At 42.6% G+C, this 24,590-nt stretch overlaps 1 protein-coding gene across 1 annotated transcript in view; it reads left to right on the top strand.

The window, feature by feature from the left end:
* The window catches only part of SCGN (secretagogin, EF-hand calcium binding protein), a 35,755-nt gene extending 12,922 nt beyond the window's left edge, over positions 1 to 22,833 (top strand). The window contains exons 7-11 of the mRNA XM_025999269.2: positions 8,695 to 8,750; positions 14,144 to 14,189; positions 14,430 to 14,489; positions 16,154 to 16,222; positions 22,278 to 22,833. Of these exons, the coding sequence (XP_025855054.1) occupies positions 8,695 to 8,750; positions 14,144 to 14,189; positions 14,430 to 14,489; positions 16,154 to 16,222; positions 22,278 to 22,406 (360 nt within the window). The 3' untranslated portion in view covers positions 22,407 to 22,833. The remainder of the gene's footprint in view (positions 1 to 8,694; positions 8,751 to 14,143; positions 14,190 to 14,429; positions 14,490 to 16,153; positions 16,223 to 22,277) is intronic.
* Positions 22,834 to 24,590: the final 1,757 nt, after the last annotated feature.

Genomic DNA, 24,590 nt, shown 5'->3' with positions numbered 1-24,590 from the left:
GAGGGCAGCTACCTTGCTGCCTCCCCAGGGTCCAGAAACAGTGGTACAGAACATCTGTAGATCAAATGAATCCAAGAGAAACTCAACTCTCAAAATATTGGCTAAAATTGAGCTGCTTTAGCTCCTCTCTGAGGATGAGACTGCATGTGTTTGAGAGGAAAAGCTGTTCACCTGTCCTTGGGGAGACCTGGGAAGTCCAGGTGACATTAGGTTACCAGGCAGCAAGCCAATGACCTCAATGCTACTTGAAGTCACACGGAAAATGGTAAACCATGGACAGTCAGAAACCTAAACAATCAGGACCAAGCACATGGGAGCCATTTTTACCACAGTGGACAGTTCTTTTCATTTAGTGTGTTGATTTAGAGCAATTGAGAGTCAGATAGACAGGAGATGTGTGTCCTCCCTCTGCCACTTCTTAGCTGTGACCTTGGGAGATTGTCAAAGCCTCTCAATTTTACTTACTTCATTCATAAAATGGGAGATTAATAGGACCTAATTACCATGAGGGCAAAGAGAGCTGATGCATATGAAGCACTTGGTAGGTGTCTGGGACATAATATGAATTAGCTTTTATTGTGGCACTTGCTGTGTTCCTTGTCATTATTTTGCTTGCCCCTCATGGCATCCATGTCCTGAATGACCCTGAGATTATTTTGGTGTCACAGGTCCCTGGAAAATGGTGGCGTGGGAGAAGTTGCCTCTGGCAACTTCAATCTCACCTTCTGTTTCAGCTTGTAACATGATGCATCTTTCCTGGTACCCATCAAACCTGTCAACAACCTGGCTTCCCTGCCTTTCATCTCTGAGCACCTTCCTATCCCCACACATTTGCTCCATTCCAATCAGATTCCATAGTTTTCTCAATTAGGAAGCAAGGAAATTGCCAGTGAAGGCTTAATTACTTGTAAGATTGTTATCTATATTACATGAAGAGTTCTTACTTAGATTCATGTTACTGAGCTTCCTGGTGCACGGTAAGGAACACATACCACTGAGAAGAGGTGGTGTATTCCCATAAAATGTGTGCCATTAGATTGATCTATTGAGGCCTTTAGGTGATGTTTCCAAACATGGTATTATTTCTGATGACTTCTCTGCAGGGTTGGCTTTGTTCATGCTATTCCATGCTACATCTGCTATATATCTGATCTTGGAGGCTTCGAAAGGGTGAGTGACCGAGTCACCACCAAGTTGAATTCTTAAATGCACTGCAAAGATCAGGTAACTGGGAGAAGTTGAATTACCTGGTCAAAAGCCCCAGTTAAACTGGAAGGTGAGCCTCAGTCTTCAGCCCTGAGCCCCTCTTGCCTCTCCCTCCAGCACTCTATCCAAATGCTGCCCCCAGTTGTGGACACCCACCCTGAGAAGGAGGAAGGTGCCCTTGACCGTGAGGACTTGTAAAATGGTCTGGACAAAAGTGAAGCTCATGCCCAGAACAGAATCAAACCCCAGGTCAGGATCTCAATCAAGGATATAATTTGGCTTCTTACTCTGGATCTGTTTTAATAACATGCGACATGGTGTTTGAAATCTTGAGTAAATATGTACTCGGCACAGAAGAGTGAAATGGGAAGTCCCTGTGGTTGGGAAGCAGGAAGCAGTTTCCCAGCCACAGGGAGATCACTAGGTTTCTTCCTACTTGATTCCCAGTGAAATCTGTCAGCAGAATAAGAACTGTGATGAGAGTGATGTCACTGTAACTGCCTGGGCCAAAGAATGACAAGCAGACTGTTTCTAGCTGAGCACTTTTCCAGTGATTGATTTAACACCGTGTCAGCATTGGCTGTTGTTACCTTGGTTTTATTAACTTAAAAAACATGCACCAACAATGAAATACCCTCATTTCAAATCTCCAACATGCTCCTAGTATTCCTTTGTTTGCCTTTGATTCGGAGGGGCTTTCCTCGGGCTCCAACTATAATGCTAAACTGCCTCTTTCCCGCTTCTAAATGTGGCTCAACTACTTTCTCTCCACTTTTCTTCTCCTGGTTCTTGCTTTTCCTTCAGGATTCAGTTAGACATCATCTTGGGCTAGAAAACTTTCTGTCACCTTCTTCTGTAGTGGACACAGGTGCCTCTCCTCTGTGTGCCCAGACTACCTTGTGCATGTTGCTATCTTCCTATCACAGCCATCCGTTTGACCCATCCCACAAATATGCACCAACTAGCTGCTCTGTCCCTGGTACTCATCTAGTCCTGGGGATCCAGCAGTGAGCAAAACAGACAAAGGGGAAACTGACAATAAACAAAATGAATAATAAATTATATTACATGACAGAGGGTAATGAGTGTTATGGAAAAAATGAACACATAGAACAAGGCTGAAGGATAGCCATACCAGCAAGGTAGCAAGGATGAAGGACTAGAGAGGTGTGATTTTTCACCCTTTGAGAGGGTGAGACTCAAGGAAGAACCACAGGTGCAGCAGGCACAGAGCCCCTGGGGTAGCAGTATGCCTGTAATCTTCAAGGACAGGAAGATACCCATGTGGCTGGGGCAGAGTCAGTGAGACTTAACAGAGGTCAGACCATATAGGGCTTCTTAGCCATTGTGAGAACTCTGGATTGAGCTTGAGGGAGATAGAGAGCCACCAGAGGGTTGGAAGCAGAAGGTGCCATGACTTGGCTGCTGTGCTGAGAAGAGCTGGGAAACAAGTCAAGGAGGGAGTCAGGAAGGCCGGTTAAGAGGCTACTGTTGCCATCCAGGTGAAACAGGGTGGCAGCATGGAGTGAGGTGGGTTAGCAGATATGAGTTCTCATATCTGAGATTGGGAAGGGGGAATCATCATTAGAATTCCTGATGAGTGACTACAGTCAAGGACAACAGACATGACTTGTTTGTGGGTCTTGTTCTTTACTAACTGATGACTCTTCCAGGGCAAGGGAAGCATCTAATTTCTGCTTTCACAGCCCTCCAATGGGGCCAGACACACAGTAGGCTATTTAATGCAAATAGTCAAAATTGAATTTGCAGGTTGCCTAACAGCCAGCTAAAATAGGAAACCATGATGACAAAAGCAAAGTTTGCACTTGGGACCCTCCTGCTTCCCTTACCTGTGTTCCTTAACACACGTCCACCTCTAGGACAGAGCCAGAAGGAGTGCTTGGAAGTGCTGAGCTTGATCCTTTATGGCTCTCACTGGGGTCCTTCATTCTGTAGACAGTCATCCAGTCATCCAGTCTGGGTCTCCTCCTCCTATTAGGTGTGAGCTGTGCTGAGGCCAGGGGCAGACACAGGGCAGCTGGAGCCCCTTGCTGATTACCAGAGAGAGGTAGGAGGGGAAGAAACCAGGTACCAGGAGTGGGGGGAGGAGGCAGAGTAGAGCAAACATAAAAAGACAATCTGAGAAGGACAGGACTGCCACAAGTCCCTGTGGATTCAGAATTCACATTACTGTGTTCTTTCAGTTGAATGTGAAATGTTTTTTCTGAGCTGAAGAGTAGATTCTCAAGGTGACTCACAGCATGTCCTCCAAAACCCTCACTCTCTTCATGCTTTTTTTCTTCCAGGTCAGAATATGATCTAGCAAACTAGTTCACCCAAAGATGGGAGTTCATTCATTCAACAAATATTTAGGGAGAACTTACTGAGGAAGACATGGTCCCTGAGTGTATGGAGTCTTCCAGTTAGGGAAAATTTGGTAGAGGAGGGAAAAAAAATTTGCTCTGGTCGCTCCAATCCATTCCAAATGTACACGTCATTGCCCTAAACCAAAGACCAACAAGTTGAGTTCAATTTTGCCTTGGGTTCCTAAAAAACAGCAATCTCATCTTGAGATCCAGTTTTCCTAACTTTTAAAAAACAAGGCAGATTATAAGGAGGCCACAATTCTAGAGCTTCAGAAAAGGAAGGACAAGAGAAGGTAGGTAGTAGATGGACAGAGTTCAAGTTGCATTGTTTTAAGATGCCTTCTCCACTGAGCAAATGTGGTGTCTTATTATCACTGCAAAATAGTGAGCTTCTATTCCAGTACTGAGTACTTTACTTGTAATAATTGTGCAAAGCACTTTTCAAACATTTCATTTGGTTCTCTCAGCACCCTCATAAAGATAATTATTTTTTAGTTCTTATTTTACAAATGAAAAAAACGGAGAATTATAGACTTTAACAGGTCAAATATAAGAAGGATGGAGTGGAAATGCATACCCAAATCTACCTCCAAAGCCTATCTTTTCCACCATAATATCATGTCTGAAAGTTTAAATACTAAGTTATTAAAAAGAAAACTTTCAAAAGAGGAAGAGTAAAGCTCTGTTGAGAGAACAAGAAGAGGTGACAATTCCTTTGAAGGAAGTGAAGAGCAAGGTGAGGACAAAACCATGTTGGGAGATTAGGATTCTCTTAATATTTTTAAAGATAATACAGGAGCACTCAAGCCACACCAGAATTTATTAGCTAGGAAAATGTATTTTTCTCCTCATGAATCATCTTAAGAACTGACATCTTTTTAAACACAAAGTAGGAAACAAATTAATGGAAGACAACAGGGAACCAGAAAGGGTTCTACAAAAGTGCTCTGGGGAGAGAGAGCACTGATAAGCTGGGGGAGGGGCTGGGGAAGGAGAGAGAACTATGCCTGCATCGAGTCCCCAGGGTCACTTCATTCAAACAACCCATTCATTATAAGGGACAGGAAGGGGCTTGAAGGACATGGGTGTTGCTCACAAAGCCAATCCTTGGCTGGAAGGATTCTGCACGTCATGCATCAGCCCAGCAACCCTGCTTGCCCAGGGCGCTTCTCTTCGGCCTTTAAGTTTCAATCTTTAAAAACCCCTGGGTGGCAGCTCTTCTAGTGGGATGCCCTGGGCCAAAGAAGATCTGACAATGTGCAATGTTGGATGGCTCTGAGCTCAGATCTGGAAGCTTAGAATTAATCCTGTGAAGTAGCTGAGGGAGACCAGAGTGGTCTCACCCAACTTTTGAGTTATCTGGGTTGAGAACCGCCCATGGACCAAGACTGTCCTGTTATTCTGTGTCTGTTTCATTGCCCAAACGTGGCTCTTTGCTTCTGCATGCTGTGAGTAAGCATTGATTTTCATTCCAAACTGTCCCATGAAGACAGGCTCATGATCAAACTCCACATGGCCCCTCACTGGTTCTTGCCCTGAGGTGACAGGCAAGTGTTGAGGATTCAAGTATGAGCATTTCCATCCTAAGACCTAGTCTAATCAGAAGACAGATGACTTCAATGAGATTATAGCCAATCTATCTTAATTGTCTTCCTTAAATTTAGAGGCAGCTTATATTTTTCCAATGAGTATATTTGGGAACTGAACTATAGCTTATTTTTTTAAGACTCTTTACATTACCCTAGGGACCTGTGTGTGAACTAACAGACAAATTCAAAATTCTCAAAAGATATTTTAAAACTTTAGTCTAACTATACACCAAGTGTGAAATCACCTTACTGCTGCTTTAATGGATTTTTTTGAACAATGGATACAGTCATAGCAGCACCACATTACAGATTTGGTTCTGAGGTTTAGCATCAAATGCTTTACTTAAGAAATGTAGGGTAGCCCAGGTGGCTCAGCAGTTTAGCGACGCCTTTGGCCCAGGGTGTGATCCTGGAGACCCAGGATCGAGTCCCATGTCAGGCTCCCTGCGTGGAGCCTGCTTCTCCCTCTGCTTGTGTCTCTGCCTCTCTCTCTCTCTCTCTGTGTCTCTCATGAATAAATAAATAAAATCTTAAAAAAAAAAGAAATGTAAACTTGCTAAATGAATTCAAATGAACCCAAATAAGGATTGGCACAATTGAAAGGGATCTGCAGCATTAACAATGAATGAGGTCACAGCAGAGCATCCAATCATAAGAGAAAAGTCAAGGTCTGCAGACCTCACCTTCTTCTAACTCTTAATTAATGTTCTGGACAAGGAAGGAAACAGCCTATTAACAAAATCCAATTATGACATCTAATTGAGAGATGCTGCCTGTACCTGGCAGGGGGAAAGATTAGCAGTCTGAATAGAATATTATCAGATAATATTGAGCTTTTAAAAATGTAAGCTAATGAATGTAGGAGCTCTTAAGTTCATGTACCTAATTAGAGCATGGAACTTGAACTATTGTAAATCAGCAAATTAAAATCCGAGACCATAGCAAACAGACGTATGAGGTTAAGCTTGTCCCATCCTCTACTTTGGTCCTGGCTTCCCAGCTGCTTCCTTCCCATTGGTGGAGGCACTCAGCATTCTGATCCAGGCTGACATGAAGCATGCTCTTCCCTCTGTGCCCACTATCACTCTGCCGGTGACCTTAACCAGCCTCATGACTGGCTCTGCCAGCTAATGGGGTTGACCCTCAATTCACAGTTCTGACTCAGATCACTTCTCTGAACTTAAGTGAAACATCTAGCCAATTTTCTGATGGGTAGAAGCATGATTTACCACCTTGGTGTTCAGTTCTTCCTCAAGCCAATTTTGAGCAAAGGGCATTTTCCCCTTTGAGTAATTCACGTAGCAATGCAGATGGGCCCACATCTTTTGAGATGTTACTACTTGCTTAAAGCTCAAGATAATCTAGCTCTGTATTAAAAATAGAACCTTTTATAATGGTGGTGTCATGAGAAATAACTCATGACTGTTTCCAGCAAAGTGTACTGCTCTCAGATTTTTACTGGATATAGAATTTACATTTAAGGGACATGATTGGATGTATAATATGTCCAAATGTATAAAAATATAACTTGCATTTTAATATAATCTGTAATACACATTTTTGTATCTAAAGTTTTGGGGAAATGGGCTTTTAAATCCATTTCAAATATCAAAAAGAAACTGGATTTAAGAAGTGAGGAAGGATGGATGGATTGGATACATTTTTTAGTACCAAAATCTGCTACATATACTCAGATTTTCTCATTCCATCTTTTCCTCTGAACAATATCTTCCTACAAATATGTTTAGAGATAATCTGCTGCACTGAAATGTGAAAATTCACTCACACTAAGACTCAAATATGCCATGAAATGCCTTTCTTCCACTTTGCCTAAACTAATCTGGCTTCCTGATTTTAATTTTTAATCTTATTTAAAGCCTCCTCCAATAATAATTTAAATAGTCTCTTTGATTAATGCCAAGTCTTTCCACAAAAGGAGGAGCTTGGCCTCTTAGATATCTTAATCATCTTTGTCCAACCCAGACTCTTCTGCAAAAATGGTATCGAGGATGGGTGCCTGGGTGGCTCAGTCAATTAAACGTCTGCCTTCAGCTCAGGTTATGATACCAGGGTTCTGGGATCAAGTCCTACATTGGGCTCTTTGCTCAATGGGGAGTCTGCTTCTTTCTTTCCCTGTGCGCCCCCCCCCCCATCCTGCTCATGCTCTCTCTCTCTCAAATAAATAAAATCTTATTTAAAAAAATGGCATCAAGGAGAGAAAAGTGGCTTTTGGCCCTAATGGTGAAAGTGGTGGAGCTAAGGTCTCTGGGCACAAAGCTCTGACCCCCCTTAGGCTGATGCCTCTTGGCCACTCAGTTGTTACCTTGCTGGTATTCACAGTTGAAGTCTGTGATGAACTCATAACCCATGCTCTTAGCTTTGGCTAGCTCATTGGGAAGTCTAGGCTAATCCAGCAGCCATCCTTTACCTCTTGCTGGATGCAAGCCACTAATTCTCTGCCACATCTACAGCAGAGTCCACATGTTCTTGGCACATGACAGACTAGTAAATTGAGAGGCAAGATACTGGGGAAAGGAAAGCAATTTTATTCAGAAAGTCAGCAAACCAAGGAGATGGCAGACTGTTGTCTCCAAGAGCATCTTCCCTTAGCATGAAATATGAGCTTCTTTTATGTGAGGAAGAGGAAGAAGAGTAGGATGTTGGAGTTAAGAGGTAACTGATATCTATAGATGTCCAGGAGGCCACAGGGGTCCAAAGAAGGTGCTGAAACTTTTCTATCTTTGGTTATTTGATCTTTGCGTATAGGAACCTGGCCATGGCATCCCTGTAAATCTTAAACATAGAGTTGTTATTTCTGTATGTGCTTCCTTCTCTCCTTGGGTGAAGTAGGTTTTGGGGAAAGAATGGTTTTTGCAAATCTAAGTTGTAACATGCCTATGTGCAGGGCTACACAGAGGTTTGTCAGCCATAGGTCACAGCAGAAGGGAAACAGAGGCAACATGGAGTCAGACATGCTAAGTGTCTCCCTATGACACAACCTCTTTCCAGCCTGCAGCTCAGGGGTCCACCTCCACCCTATATTCCTGCATCATCTCATCCCATCACAGCCAGCTCTATGCAAAGTCCAATGGCTCTCAATCCATCTTCCGAATCCTTGGATGCTCAGAGTGTCTCAGGGAGGCTAAGCCACAGCAACTCCCTCCACTCAATGTTGTCCTTCTTCAGCTAGTGCTCTCCTCCCTCCAGAATCCCCTTTCCAGCAGAGTTAGGTCACACATCTGTCCACCTGACTCTCCGGTCTCTGCCTGTCCCTCTCATCCTTCCTACAATCCTTGAAGCCTAGAGAGGCACACTTTCCCCTAAATCACATTCTTCTCAAGGACTTTTGCCTTCAATGGAAAAATGATATTTCTTCTGTGCTCTGTAGGGAGTACTCTGTGATATCAGACAGCTTCAGCCAGTTTAGACACCTATGGAATCAGAAGAGCAAAATAGCAAAGTACTTCGGTAATTTTCAAAGTGGATTCCTGTTACAAGTAGTTCTTACAATCATTTCCCCTTCTGCATTCCAGATGAAGATTTTTGACAAAAATAAGGATGGCCGGTTGGATCTTAATGACTTGGCAAGGTGAGTAGCATGGGAATGGTGGCATGACTCAGACACACTGTCCTAGGGGTTCCACAAACAGTACACTCTTCTCATTGAAAGCAGATGTCAATCTTGCCTGAAACCCTGAAGAACAGACTCAGCTTGCCAAATAAACAGCAGTTGTTTGGAATCTTCTGGGATGATAGATTCCTTTGTAAAGATAATAACCCCCTCCCCACCCCCTACAGTGCACAATACGGAGTTTTCATAACATTTTATAGGTGGGTCATGGGCCAGCCCCTGCCTTGAAAGGCCAGACATTCCTGGTCTCACATAAGTACCCCATGAAAAAATAAGTCTGGAATCCCATTCACTGGCTCTGGGAATGCTGAGCAGTTAGTTGAGGACAGAAGACGACTGAACCAGATGCCAGCCATGCTGTCTGGTTTTCCGTGTTGGTGGAGCCTCCATGGGCCCTCAGCACCTAAGGGTCAGAGTGGAGGAGGATAGAGGTAACAGCAGAAGTGGCCCAGTACCTGTGCTGTCTTTAAGTCCAGTGTTGTGACACAATGGGCATGTCATCATGTCTTCTCAAGGCTAGCTGACCCCAAAACAACGTGTGGTTGTCCACAAAATGGAAAAAAAATCATTTGATCCAGAATACATGGATCTAATCTGGGGGGCGGGGAGCAGTTGTGTACCAGGTGCCTCAGGATGGGGTGGACAGAGTTGTAGTGTGGACAGTGATAGAGGGTGGCAGTTACAGGCTGCAGGGCACAAGCATGGATGGCTGGGAGAGAGGAAGTCCAAGGACTGGGGGGGATTTTCAGCAGCAAAGAGTTAACACATAGATATTAATGTCACACACAGATATTAACTTGAGTTCAGAATCACAAAACCCTGTACCAGCTACCTCCTCCTCTCTAGGCAGCAGGGGATCGAATGGGGACACTTCAGGAAGAACCTCTCTGTAGTGGTGACCAGGACATTGACCCCAAAATTTTATATGGTCTTTTATTCTGAGCCTCATAGTTGCTGTGAGGAAGCCTGTGGATCTGCCTTGGTTACTTTTCCCAGGACCTTCATCCCAATTTTGGCCACTTTGCTGGAGAAGAGGCATGGAGAGGAGGACAAAAGTGTTTTTCCCAAAGACTGAGGACTGAGGAATCTCTGCTCTTGTGGTCTTGGCTGTATCCCTTGGGTCCCACTCAACTTTCTCACAATACTTTTTTTTTTTTTTTTAAGATTTTTATTTATTTGAGAAAGAGAGAGAGAGAGAATAAGCGGGGAGAGGAAGAGAGGGAGAGGGAGAAGCAGACTCCCTTCTGAGCAGAGAGCCAGTCGTGGGACTTAATCCCAGGACCCTGGAATTACGACCTCAGCCGAAGTCAGATGCTTAACTGACTGAATAACCCAGGTGCCCTTTCCCACAATTCTTTCAGCCTCCTCTCAAATAGTGATCAGTCTAGCTACTCTGAGAACTGTGTGAGAGAACCAGTCCTAACGTGAAGACCCAAAGCACCTAAAAGCTTCACTCAAAACATAGCAATCTGGATGAAAACAAGAGCTTTTAATTCCCTTGCTCCAGTCACCAAAAGCACCCACTCACCCCACTCAAGGCATTTCTCAGAGGTGGTGAGTTGAGGAGCCTTGAGCGCCCTCTGGAGGCTGGAGTGTGCCATTACTGTAAGCAGCTCTCTACCCTATTGTTAATAATGCTGTTTACTCCTGAAATAAAATCCACAGATAATATAATCTACCTATGCAGATAATGCTAAAACAGTTTGTGTAATGCACAAACTATCACACATAAAGGAAAAATAAAGGAAAACAGTTGTTAATTATAAGGTGTATTTCAGTGTATAAGGTGGGTAGATATAACAACAGGGAAGACAACCGAGCGGTCGTTGTTTACATCTTGGTGTAAAATTACCACGAATATGTCCATTAAGTTGTTGACTGATACGAGTATAGCCTTTTGGCAACTCGTGTCAGGAACTCAGTTCCCGTTGATATAGTTTTATAAATAATAAATAAATCTTGAAAGAGTTCTAAATGAAACAAAGTACAGTCATCCCTCAACTTCTGTGATTCAGTATACTATACAGATAATTTACAAGATTAGTAAATTACGTATACCTTGAGAAAAATACCCTGGATTTTTAATGTAAATAGGAATTCAGCTCTAGGTTCATATAATTATAAGCAGGATTTGTACACACATGAATGCTCTTGGGACATTCCAGAGTCAGGTGAGATATGGGACGATTCCCCATTCTGTGGAAATTTCCATGCAGTGCAGCACATCTAGCATCCCTGGCCCCCATCTATGGAGGTCACCTCCCCTCTGTCATGTCCTCTTGGTCACTGTGATTACCAAAAGATCCCTACCTGCAGCAAGCCAAACATGCCTTATTAGATCCTACCCAGAAGATAGGAAGTATGCATAAACTCTGACAGTGGAGTGTTATGTATAGAGGAGGTTTTGATGAGTAGTTGTGGACTGAAGGGAGAATTGACTTAGTACTGAACAGAGATGCAAAGCAACAAAACAGTTACTACATTATTTCAAAACCAATTTGATATGGAATTTGACAGTGACAACTGGGGTAAGCAGAATAAAGATGTCCGAATTCCCAGAACCAGTGAACATTTTATGTTACATGGCAAGGATGCACGAAGGATGCATTGAAGTTGCTAATTGACCTTATAGAGATTAGTCTGGATTATCCAGGTCAGCCCAAAGGTAATAACAAGAGTCCTTTTTTAAAAAAAAAAAAATTATTTATTTATTTATTCATGAGAGACACAGAGAGGTAGAGACACAGGCTGAGGGAGAAGCAGGCTCCGTGTGGGGAACCTGATGTGAGACTTGATCCCAGGACTCCAAGATCATGACCTGAGCTGAAGGCAGATGCTCAACCGCTGAGCCACCCAGGCATCCCATAAGGGTCCTTTAAATGTGGAAGAAGGAAACAGAGGGTCAGACTTTGAAGGCTTTGAAGTGGAAAAAGAGGCTGTGAGCCAAAGAATACAGGCACCTTCTAGAAGCTAGAAAAGGTAAGGAAATTGATTCTCCCTGAAGCCTCCAGAAGGAAGCAGCCCTGTGGACACCTCGATTTTAGCTTGGTGAAATCTGTTGCAGTGTCTGATTTCTAGACCGTAAGATACTAATTTGTGCTGTTGAAGCCACTATATTTGTGCTAATTTGTCACAGCAGCAATAAGGAAATAACTGAATGACCTAAAGGTCTTAAAACATTTATGCAAGGGACTCCTCTCTCTACTCCCAGCTCTGGAATGCAGCCCTATTACTCCACAGACGAGCGCCTCTCAAATATTTGTCCTCTAGCTGGCAACATAATTTAGGCTGCTTGGTGCCAACCAATTGGTAAGGACAGGACCAGGATATTCTACCCTCTACTTGGCTCAGAGCAATTCTTTTTACCCTGGGCATCCAGAAGAACAAAATTTTTCAAATTGTGCCATGATATTTTTTTCTGCCTTTCTCTGTATTGTGGATGCAGGATTATGAATGAAATATAAACCCAACACCTTAGTCTTTTGAAACTGACTGTATTCTATTGAAGTAGAATTGTAATTAAGCAGAAAGTACAGAAATACATTTGCTTTCCAAAATAAAACCTGGACTATTTTTTTTATTGAGTATCATTTATGTGTTATAACAATCTTAAACTGAACAATTCGGTATACTTTAGTATATTCATAAGGCTATTCAACCATCACTACCCATAACTACCCAATTCCAGAACATTTTCATTATGCCAGAAAAATATCCCCTACCCTTGTTTATCAACCCCTGATAACCACTAATCTACTTTCTCTTCCTGTGGATTTGCTTATTCTGGGTATTTCATATAAATGGAATCGTACAATACATGGCCTTTCATGTTGGGCTGAGGTTCTTTATTTCTTCATGTGGATTCAAGCAACTGCCTAGTGTTCTTTTCATTTCAGCCTGAAGAATTCCCTTTAGTATTTCTTACGGGTTGATAAATGTTGTCTTTTTGCTTAGTGACTTTTTCAAACTAATCCTGTAAAATCTGTATCTTTGTCATATGTGAACACTGAAGTCTGCTTCATTAGCCTAATGATTAGTTAATGATCCAACAGAGATTTCTTGTAAGCCCCCTAATGTTTGTTGAGGGGCCCTGTGTACTAGTTGGGGTACATTTTCTACCTGCAGCCAGGAAGTTTACAACTCTGCCTTTGCCTTAACTTCCTGCTTGCACAGAGCCTAATGATAAGCCACTGGTGAGCTCTTAGAGCCTCCTGACGTCTTTTCTGTGCCTACATACAGCCCTGGGAATGGATGTAGTCCTATGCATGTCTACAGCTTTCTAGATTCCCAGGAATATGTCAGAGCTTATAAAAACCCCTGTGGACATCTCATTCCCCTAAATTTTCCTTATAAGCTTTTTAGTTAGCCTGTTGTTTACCCAAACTCTTTCTTTTTTTTTTTTTTAAAGATTTTATTTAATTGTTTGTTTGTTTGTTTGAGAGAGAGAGAGACAGAGAGCATGAGTGGAGGTGCCAGCCAAATAGAGAGCGACAAGCAGACTCCCCACTGAGCATGGAGCCTGGCACGGGGCTCCATGCAGAGCTTGATCCCAAGACCCTGAGATCATGACCTGAGCTGAGGTCACCCATGCGCTCCGGTTTACCTAAACTTATTCCACCACTTTGGTCAGCTGTGATCTTAATTGTTTTTAATTGTTTTTGACAAATGTTCCCAGGCAGAAGGCTTTCCCTCCTAGATGAGTTCAAAATAAGGTCATTTATTGCACCTTGCAAGTGGGGTCTTTCAGAGAATGTCAGAGAAGTTAAATAATGACAATTCTCTGGGAATCAAGTTTTGAAAGGGCTCCAACTCTGTTCTGCTCACATAGCAGTGGATAGAATGCTCATTTTCCCTGGGACTATGGGCTCTTCATTTTCAAGGATACCATTGAGCTGAGGAGAGGAGAAAGATGAAGCAAGTTAAAATGCCACAAAATCCACTGTTCTTACCAAAATTTAGTGATTTTTCCAAAATAAACACTCCCCAGATTTCTGTAATAAGACTTTAATTTCTAGAAATTTGAAAAAGTTATTTTGACTACTTTTTTTTTTGCCAGTTGTCTCACTGCTGTTGTGGAGGAGAGAGTTTTCAGTTGCCATTTTTCACCAAGATGATTTTTTAAAAGTCTCTCTTTGGTGACTACTAATCCCTATGAAAGTCTCTACAAATTAATTTTTTAATTATAATGTACAAATTCCTATTTTTCAAGAACCTACCCTATTTTCCAGAATAATCTGGAAATTGCCTGTCCTTTCCTCATACCAGAGTTATGAATTTACTTGCCTCTGAGAGCTGACAGGTCATCATGTAAATTACTTTCTTTTTTTTTTTTCTTTTTCTTTTCCATTTAGGATTTTGGCTCTTCAGGAGAATTTCCTTCTCCAATTTAAGATGGATGTAAGTAGTGACATTTCTCTAGGTGGGCTTGTGTCATGCTTGCCTCTCCATAAATTTGAGAGGGAGGGAAAAAAGGAAGGCATCTGTTTGTCTCGCATTATCTAGAGACCTTCAAGACTCTGTTGGGATCATAGGATTAAAGGTCATTGGCTCCAAGTTTATAAAGGTTGTCTATGACCCTGGAAGAATTAATTGTACAACTGAGTCTTCCCCTTGGTGGACTGTTTTCTCCACATACAGGCTTGTTCTACCGAAGAAAGAAAGAGGGACTTCGAGAAAATCTTTGCCCACTATGATGTTGTAAGTATATCTTTTTGTGTGGTGCTGACCACTTTTAGGTAGCAAGCTTGTTTAGCCCCTTTGTGGGGGTCATCCAACTCACAGACCACATATGCATTGCTACATCACACAACTTCTCTATGTAAATATAAAAAAAATTTTTTTGGAAAGATTTTATTTATTTATTTGAGAGAGAGAGAGAGAGAGAGAGAGAGAGAACACAAGCAAAGGGGAGGGGTAAAGGGAGAAGCAAACTCCGCACTGAGCAGGGAGCCTGATTCAGGACTCGATCCCAGCACCCTGGGATTGTGACCTGAGTTGAAGGCAGGTGCTTAACCAACTAAGCCACCCAGGTGCCTCTATGTAAAGCTCTGAAGACTACATTAAAATGGACAAAAGGGTATTGATTGTTGAGAAGAGAATAAAATCACATTTTTTTTTCTCTCTTTGCCTCCAAACTGGGAGACAATTTCTCCTTCTTGATCTCTAGAATAGTATGCTCAAAAACAAAAGCAAACAATCAAAATAAAAACCATATCCAGCCCAAAGAAATATAGGCTAAGTGAGCCCTGGCTGACATAAAAGCCACTTCTTTTGTAGGATTATGTGGTCCTTCATTAGAGAGGAGAAAAAAAAATTCTAAAGCACAAGGTATGGCAAGGAGATTGCATTTCTTGAGGACAAGGTAGGGTAATGCAAGAAGGAAGAAAAATGAGAAAGTTAGGAAAAGTCAAAAGAGATGCCATCATGAAACTAACCAGACTGGACATCTGTGTGTGCCGCAATCTGAGTAGAAAGAAGCATTACCTGGAAGAGGCAGGGTGGCAAAGTATTTAAGTGTACAGCCTCTGGGACTGATCACCTGGGTGTGATCGTGTGACCTTGGGCAGCTTCCTTAACCTCCCTGTACTTTATTTCCCTTATCTGTAAAGTTAGGATGATGAGGATAACACTAACAATACCTACCCCATGAGATTGGTGCAAGAATTCAGTGATTTCATATTTGTAAAGCTCTTAGAAGGGTGCCTGGCAGGGAGTGAGTGCTATATTGGTGTTTGGTAAATACACTAAGGGAATAGATTTGTTAAAAGTGATATGTTAAAGGTTCAGGGTGAAGAAAACTAGGAAAGATGAATGGATGAGTTGTTATAACTGGTACTTTAGAGAAAAAACTGAAATATTTTAATATATATTGCAATTTATAGACGTTCTTATAAAATTAATAGAAAAAAATAAGGGTTTAATGTACAGCCCAACAGTAATTCTAAAATACTCATTCAATCTAGGCATTCTCACTTTAAAATGTGTATTTTAATAATCATCAAGTCCTTGCTAAATCATAAAGTGAAATAAAAGAAATATCAGCCTATCCTTCAAAGGACTGATATGATGTGCAAGTAACGCTTGTCTGAACTGAAGCCTGATATTAGGGAAGCAAATGAAGTCGGTATGTATCATTAATGCTCCTTGCAAGAGTCACAGAATTCAAAACTACTGCTTCCCCTTTCTTTACATGGGGGTTGTTATTTACAATTAATTATTTTAATTTCTGTGATACATTCACATCCTGCACAGGAAACCTAACTGGAATGTGCCATTTCTGAACCTGTTTGCAATCACAAAAGAATACTGATTTGGACAATTTGCTTACTTTATTCTTCAGCTTCCTGACTTTTATCTTGCAGAGTAAAACTGGAGCTCTGGAAGGCCCAGAAGTGGATGGGTTTGTCAAAGACATGATGGAGCTTGTGCAGGTGATTTCCCAAGGCTGTTGAGATTCCTCTCATCGTGGGTTGGGGTTGCCATCATGATTGATTCCACTGTTTATTTCTGAGAATCAGTAAATGCTGAAAATTAATGATAGAGACAAAATCTGGGGACATAGTCGATTTAACAACCTTTGAGCTTCTGTGAGACCTGACAGGTCTCCCTTTCTCTCTTTGGATCATTTGTAGTTTCAATTAAGTGAAGCCTCCATAGAAGCTTCTTGTTTCCATCATATAAAAACCATCTCTTTCACCATAGGAGCACAGTGCAGCTGTACGTAGTTCTGCTTTATTTTTTGATTACAGAAAGGGCTTTTCCCCTGGACTTGGTTATTAGAATACCTAAGACTTTTAATAATTTCATGAAATGATTCCTGTTTTGGGATTCTTCCACACATACCCACCCTGCAGCCCCTAAGGAGCTACTTTAATTTCTAGCCTAAAATTTTGGCTAATTATCAACACATTGTTGTGATTTGAAGTGATAGGATTTAGATTATAATCTAGATCATAAAGCTGTTTTAGGTGGTATAGACTTTATTTTTTTAAAGATTTTATTTATTTATGTATTTATGTATTTATGTATTTATGTATTTATTTATTTATTTATTTATTTATTCATAAGAGATACACAGAGGCAGAGACACAGGCAGAGGGAGAAGCAGGCTCCCTGTGGGGAGCCTGAGGCAAGACTTAATCCCAGGACCCCAGGATCATGACCTGAGCCAAAGGCAGATGCTCAACTGCTGAGACACACAGGGACCCCAGTGTAGACTGTTTAAAACAAGCAATCTCCTTTGAATCCTGGTGAACTGTATTAAAGGGCTGACTGATCTAATTAAGCAGCCACTTTGCAACTCTTCCTTTTCTTTGGGACTGCATAGCCACCAAATTTAGTACATTCACATCCTTAGAGATTTTTTGAGATTTTTACAGTACAGGACAAAATGATTCTGTCCTGATTGGCCCAGAAGGCAACAAAATAGAGAAGCAATTGTTAACTGGCTTTGGAATCTGAGACCTGTTTGAAAACCTCATTAAAACTATGGAGTTTTGGGGCAGCCCTGGTGGTTCAGTGGTTTAGTGCTGCTTTTAGCCCAGGGAATGATCCTGGAGACCTGGGATCAAGTCCCATGTCAGGCTCCCTGCATGGAGCCTACTTCTCCCTCTGCCTGGTCTCTGCCTCTTTCTCTGTCTCTATCTCTGTCTCTGTGTGTCTCTCATGAATAAGTAAAAAGCTTTAAAACAAACAAAAACTATAGATTTTTGGTGGTGCCTGGGTAGCTCAGTTGGTTAAGTGTCTGACTCCTGATTTCAACTCAGGTAGTGATCTCAGGGTCATGACATCAAGCCCCATGTTGGTCTCTGCACTGAGCATGGAGCCTGCTTGGGATTCTCTCTCTCCCTCTCCCTCTGCCCCTTTTCCCCACTCCCTGGTCTCTCTCTCTCTCTGTGATACATTCTCTCTCTCTCTCTCTAACAACAACAACCAAACTATGGAGTTTTGTGGCAGAGCATTTCCCTTCAATTTACCAGTTTTTGCATACATCTCCAGGAAGTCTACGTTCTGTGATTGAGCAGGCTTGGATGAGATTTTTTTCTGACTTCCACTCAGGATGACATTGGTGTCTTCTTTGCCTCCTAACTTTTATTATTCCCATCCCAACTGGTCCCCTGCCTCTACCTTTTTTGCCTTCATGAGCTGTTCCTATTGGAGACTCCACAGGTATCTGCACAGACAGAAATGATGGGGATGGGTGTGGTCGTGCCTTTTGCATTGTTTGCAAAAGGAAAGTCCCACTGTACTTACTACTTATTTAATGCCAGAATGATTTCTATAATAGAAACTGAGCAATTATCTACGGGACATTAAAGTCGCGGGACAGTAGGCTTTCCTAAACTGCAGTTTTAATTTGCCTTTGACAGAATGCATGGGATGGCGGGGGGCTGCTTCTCAGAGCATTGCAGCCTCCTCTGCGCAGTGGAACTTGGGCCACTGATGGCCTAAGTGCACAGCCCAGGGGGTTGCATATCTCTACAGACTCTTGATTGTCACCGAGTTTGGCAGTGGCTTCCAAAAGTTACTGGGTGATATGGAAGGAAAACCTAAACCAGCAACAGAGTAAAGAAGACATTCTCCTGGAGAAAATTAAAAAGAAGGGAAAAATACTAGGCCATTCAAGAACATGTGTTTACCTCATTCTTTGATAGTTTTGTATCACCTCCATGGGAAACCAGAGGATCCCCATCACTCTTGTCCTTGGCCCTCTAGCTTGGTGGGTCTTCTTGTGCCACAAAAATGTACCTCTCAGTTTAAGTACCAGCCAATTTAAGAGAGCCAGATTCCAAGGACTAAGTGAGACCATGGTCAGTAGTACAAAAGCAGTTGGTCAGGGCTGATTTGTTGAGATAAAAAGTATTTAATTATTAATGTTCTCTTTTGAAGCCAGATCCTTGAGGTGCAAACCTATATTGGATCTTTCCCAGTCTTGGAGGTTGCTTAAAAAACTTCATTTGAAGAATGTTGTCAAGGGAAAATCTTTGAGTAAATCTGACATATCTCAGTTCATAAACTAGAGTCACCACCTGTGACCGTTTAATTTTAATTTTATTAGAAAGGACCATGGGACAAGTAGACAAACCAATATCTGGAATATGTTTTAAAAGCAATTACCAGAGCATGCCATGAAGTCAGCAGGGGGCTGGCTCAGTTTTAAGTGTAGCATCTGGTCAGGATCCCTGATGTTTGAAATAATGACCTTCAAATTAAACTTATTTTATAGTCTTTCATTCTTGTACAACTATGTATGATACATATGTTGAATCTGTATTAACAAGATTATCTGGTGACCAGAACACCCCTTTCCCTGATCTTTGAGAAATGGTGCCCAAGGTTGCCTCTGTCAGGATGGTGAGATCAGTTAAAATAATTTCTGCACAATATTTATAAAAAGCTTGTAAGTCCTTTGGCACAGCACAAAAAATCAGCATGAGAATCTACAGCTTAAGGCACAAGACAATTAAGATGCCCAGCTCCATCACACCAAGGAGTAGACATGTGAATGGTAATGTTGGAAACCAAATAAATGGGATGCCCGAGATGACCAGATTGTCTGCTTGGGGAGGATGAGAGTTTCTGCCTCCAGGGTCCCCAATATTCATTCTTGTTCCTGGTAGACACCCCTTCTGCTTTTCTCTGTTATAGACAAGGAGAGGATTAGCAAGAGGGGATGATCCTAAAAGACCACCAACATACTCCCTCCTTTTCATTGTAAAACATGCAATGACAGGATGATAATTAGAATAAATGTCCCAGGCTTGCTGACAAGGACCTGGCTGAAATCTAAGGCAATACCTTTGGCCTCTATATGTCAACTTGGTGTTTTGAACACCAGTATGGCCAATAAATAGCAAAATGGAGACAGAGAGAACACATTATGATTTTGCATGGCTAGAGATTGAAGTTTTGGCTAATTAAATATTCTGATAGAAAGAGTTATCATTAAGAGGTTTATTGTAAAGACCACTTGCCACCATCAAAGCTATAACAGTTCCTCTAGGGGTCAGAATGGGGAGTAGGCAGGACCTTGAGGTCTTGATGCGGACTCTAGCATGGAGATTTGGGGAATGCTGGTAATGATTTATTTGGGGAGAGGGTTTGGATATTTGCTTTTGCTGTTTAAGGAGAGATAGAATGTACAGGAAAGGGAGGGTGCATGATGAAAACATGAAGACCACTTTTGGAGACACTCATTAATTCCATGGATGTAATTGAGCACTTATCACAGGCAAGCACAAGGAGACAGATCCAGATCCAGACCCAAAAGTTCCCCTAGTCCCAGGATTCAAGGATGGGTAGATAAGCACTTTTTAGTCAACTACCCCAGATCCACTTTCACCACTTCCCATGAGATGGATAAGAAATAAAAAATGCATTTTTTAATGAATGGCTATGATATAGTGTACTGTTAAAGAGATGTGCTCTGGGGCCTGCTTGCCCAAGTTTGTATCTGGTTCTGAAATGTACCAGCTGTGTCATAGTGGGAAGGCTAATTAACTTCTCTGTGTTTTAGTTTTCTTATCCATAAATTAAAAGTTGATAGTAGATACAACCTCATTGAGTTGATCTGAAGATTAGAATTAATTTGTGTAGAACTCTTAGATTTGGAACCTGTATGTACTTATACTGGTGACTTGCTATTAAAAATTAGGCCCCCAGTGATCTTAGATGGTCCAAACATCATTGAACGGTGGTGTTTACATGTCCTGACTCCACTAGGAGTTGTCAAACATTAAAAGCATAACTCAAAAGGTCTAAGGAAACTTCCCTTATATACACCTACATTCATACCCTTCCCCCAACACATACGCACAAAATGTTTCCACTCACATTAAGGAAATAATTATTTTTGCAGAAAACAAATCAGAAAAAAAAAGCTAAAATAGCTTGAAGAAAATAAATACATTGGCAAATTAATTCATGCTAATGTGTAAATGACTACCACCCAAGTCTTTTCTAAACATGAGAATTTGCTAGGAGGATCCTGGAGCAGAGTGCTGCTAACTGGAGAAAGGATGTGGCAGGAGTGGTTGAGGATGCTGATACCAATGGTCCCCACTTTGCCACTGTACAAGGAAAAGACTCCCATTGTGGAGTCATGGAGTTCAGCTTGTTGTTTTCAGGACTTCTAAACCACTTCCTGGACCACACCCATACCTGCCTGTCATTGACACCTAGAGTATCTTGGTGAGCCCCAACAAAGTGTACGTATTGACGTTGTATGACATTTCAGCCTCTTAGTCCAATCACTGATGGACCCTCCACGGGCAGTGACGTTGGCCCCAGATTCCTGGCCTGATGTTCCCTGGAAATTGCCCACTTTGGAGGTTACTGTTCTGCTGCTCTCCGCCCTCCTTCCTTCCCTCAGTTAAAACCTGGTATCAGGGATAGACTTGATGTCACTCACTTACCCTGCTGGGACAGTGCAAATTAGCTTGTCTTAATACGGCAAATTAGCTTGTCTAGCTGAAGGATGAACAGTTTCGTTTCCCGCTAGAGGTCTTTGGAGATTTCTTTGGCAGCAAAGTAACCTGGGGGTGGGCTGAGTGATGGGGACAGCTTCCCAGGGCTTCTGAAACCAAATCCTTCACACAGCAGCCCCCTGTGCTCCTTGGTGAGACCAGCCCAGTAATCAAGAGATTTGGAATCCAGTGAGCTGGGTTTCCTCTCTCCATGGACCTGGGCTTTACATCCGGACCCAGAGCCTTCATATAGCAGGTCTGGCCATCACCTCTCCAGTAGAACAGTGTCAACTGGGGGTTTGAGCATTTAATTGGAGGCAGAAGATTCAGGATCAGAAATGCTGTTGTAATTTCCTAGCTTGGCAGGACAGTGCAGTCTGAGCATCCGTGTCCTAATCTATATGCCAGGGTTACTCCAAGGTTATCATGAGCACTAAATGAAGTAGCCTGGGGAGAATCACTTAGTTCACCCATACTCACTTTTGCAGGCATTTTGAGATGGAAATTATTTTCCCATCTGATGTGTATCACGGTTCCTTCCTGGCCCATAAATATCCCTTGGAATAAATCTGACGTCCACAGCTCAGCCACATAATGCTTTAGACTTTCATTCATTATAAACATTTTAAAAATTAGAAGCAGGCAAACTTCCCCTGGGGAGAGAGTAAAATGGGTCTTCCCTTATCCATGTCTCAAAGGCAGAATCTGGGGCAACAATCCCCTGCTCCAAGACCAAATATGTTTATCACAGCTGCTAAAAAGGCAGGCTTTCCATAAGAGCTGCAGAGAAAGGATGTGGGGCTAGAGGGTCTCTTGCCCAAATGGCAAGGTTGAGAAGGAAACTTGGCACTATCTGGTGGGATGAGGAGATGGGATCACCCCACAGTGCCTGTCTCCTTGGAGCCCCTCTCAGAAGGCAGGGTGTCCCCTAAGTGTAGTGGGCATGGAGGGGATGGGGGCGGCATGAAAGGCTGGGCCACCACTGGCTGGCCTGCTGACGTGGTATCTTTGCTGTCCTCAGCCCAGCATCAGTGGAGCGGATCTTGATAAATTCCGGGAGATTCTTTTGCATCACTGCGATGTGAACAAGGATGGAAAAATTCAGAAGTCTGAGCTGGCTTTGTGTCTCGGGCTGAAAATCAACCCTTAGTCCCCAGAATGCTTTGCCTTTTGCTCTTAGGATGTTTCTGTGCTTCTGCTGGCAAAACTATATCTGTGCTTTGCTGTTGGGGACACACAGTGAACTTTCTAACAAATGGTGTGGTATTCTTGGGCGAGGGCCTTCTCTCTAAGGGCAAGGTATTTTCCTACCACACTGAAAGCCTCCCATGTAGTGTCTGTGTCAGTCCCCCCACCCCCACCCTGGGCTTCCTGTCCTCCCCAGAGAGTCAGCTCACTTGCTGGATCTGCTCTGCTGTCCTACCTCAGCCCCCAGGGAGGCAGGGGTAGCTGAGTCCATCTGTTTGCGCTTTCCTGTGGGCTTTTGTTGACTCTGAGTGGTGACTGGCATCTGTGGCAGACCTGTGACTTCTACAAATTGATTTTGTCATGGAAATAAACCTGTAGCTGGAAACAGACACACTGGTCCTTGTTTTTATGTTGTAATCTTTGAAATGTTCTACATGATGGTTTGACAGGCCAACCACTTCTCTAACTTAGGGTAGGTGTGGTGAGGAAGGCAGAGAAGGGCAAGATCCTAATGGAATTCACAGGGGTGGGGTGGGGTGGGGTGGGGGGCTTCCTCCCATAATTCACAGATGCCCTGGTTGGTGACTTTGTGTAAAAGTAGGAGTTGCCAATAATCACTTTTTATTCACTGCACAGAGAAGACCAGAACACTTGGCCTGGGCTGGGTTTGGCTCTCAAGTGCTTTGTAATCTCACATGGCCAGGAAGTAGGAGCACAGGAGAAAATTTGGAGAAAATTCTTTACCCACCGGTCTATTCCCCACTTTGTTCCTTCTCCTTCCAACAGTGTCCGTTAGTGAATCTTTGACTTCCAAGTCTCATTTGATGCCCCTGGGTGCCTGGGTTCCTCTGCTGGTTGCAGGTTCCACCAGGGACCCCTGCTTCCTTCCCTCTGGGGCTCTGACACAGTCCCCACAAGAGAGGGCTGCTTCTCCTGGGCCAGATGTGCAGAGATTGATGGGGGGCAGGCCTCATTTCCTCTTACTGTCCTGACACTTTGTTCCCTAAAACATCCTTACTTTCTACCAGACTCTGCAGGAATTTCAGGTTTAATGCTGTACTGTGGGTAATTCAGAAAAATTATAGTGTAGAACGGTATATTCAGAGCCATTCATAACCCAAGGAAGTCCATCATTCACAGAGTTCCCCTCAATGGCAGATCCTGGCCAGAACTGGTTCCCACCCCCCACCCCACCATCAGATGTCCCTTACCTCAAATATACAGATAATTAATATCAATAACTACTATGAAGTGCTTGCTTTCTTGCTTTATTCTTTTTTTTTTTTTTTTTTAATGATTGCTTGTTTGCTTGATTGACTCATGAGAGACACACAGAGAGAGGCAGAGACACAGGCAGAGGGAGAAGCAGGCTCCTTGCAAGGAGCCCTATGTGGGACTCGACTCCAGGACCCTGGGATCAAAGGCAGATGTTTATATGTATATTTTACATACCTGAGCCACCCAGGTGTCCCCCATGGAGTACTTTCTATGTGCCAAGTACTTCTAAGTGCTTTCCATACTTTAAGCAATGTAATCCTCACTGAAATCTCATGAGTTAGGTACTCTTATGACACCAATTTTAGAGATGAAGACATTGAAGCAGATAGCAACTTGTCTGTGCTTGGACATCTTGGAAGTAGGGAATCATGGACTTAATTATGGCCAATTTTAAGCACCTTTCAGAAAAACTAGGCCCCTCCCCATAAACCCTTCCCCACTGTAGTTCCCAGCCAGACATTTCTGCAAGTCTGTGTTATTCAGTCTGGGGCGATGTTTGACAGGAACCTAAAGAGAGTCCAGTCAGCAGCACAGGGAAAGATACACATGTAGCCCCATTCTCGTTGTCCAGATGTTGAGTAACGATGTACACCCACATTCTTCAAAAAACAAACTTCGTTTTCAGAGATGAGACAGTCTAAACCCACAAGAAGGGGGGAAGAATGTTTATCTCCAAGATTTCACATTCTTCTGCAGAATATCAGGTCCTCTTCTAAATCTCCTAAGTTTTAAAATTTTATTTATTATTACTTTTAAAGATTTTATTTATGTATTCATGAGAGAGAGAGAGAGAGAGAGAGAGAGAGAGGCAGAGACACAGGCAGAGGGAGAAGGAGGCTCCATGCAGGGAGCCCAATGTGGGACTTGT

The sequence above is a fragment of the Vulpes vulpes genome, chromosome 12, assembly GCF_048418805.1.
Source record: "Vulpes vulpes isolate BD-2025 chromosome 12, VulVul3, whole genome shotgun sequence".
In the NCBI taxonomy this organism is placed as follows: domain Eukaryota; kingdom Metazoa; phylum Chordata; class Mammalia; order Carnivora; family Canidae; genus Vulpes; species Vulpes vulpes.
Note: the sequence above shows the minus strand (reverse complement) of the source record. Positions and strands in the feature narration are given on the sequence as shown.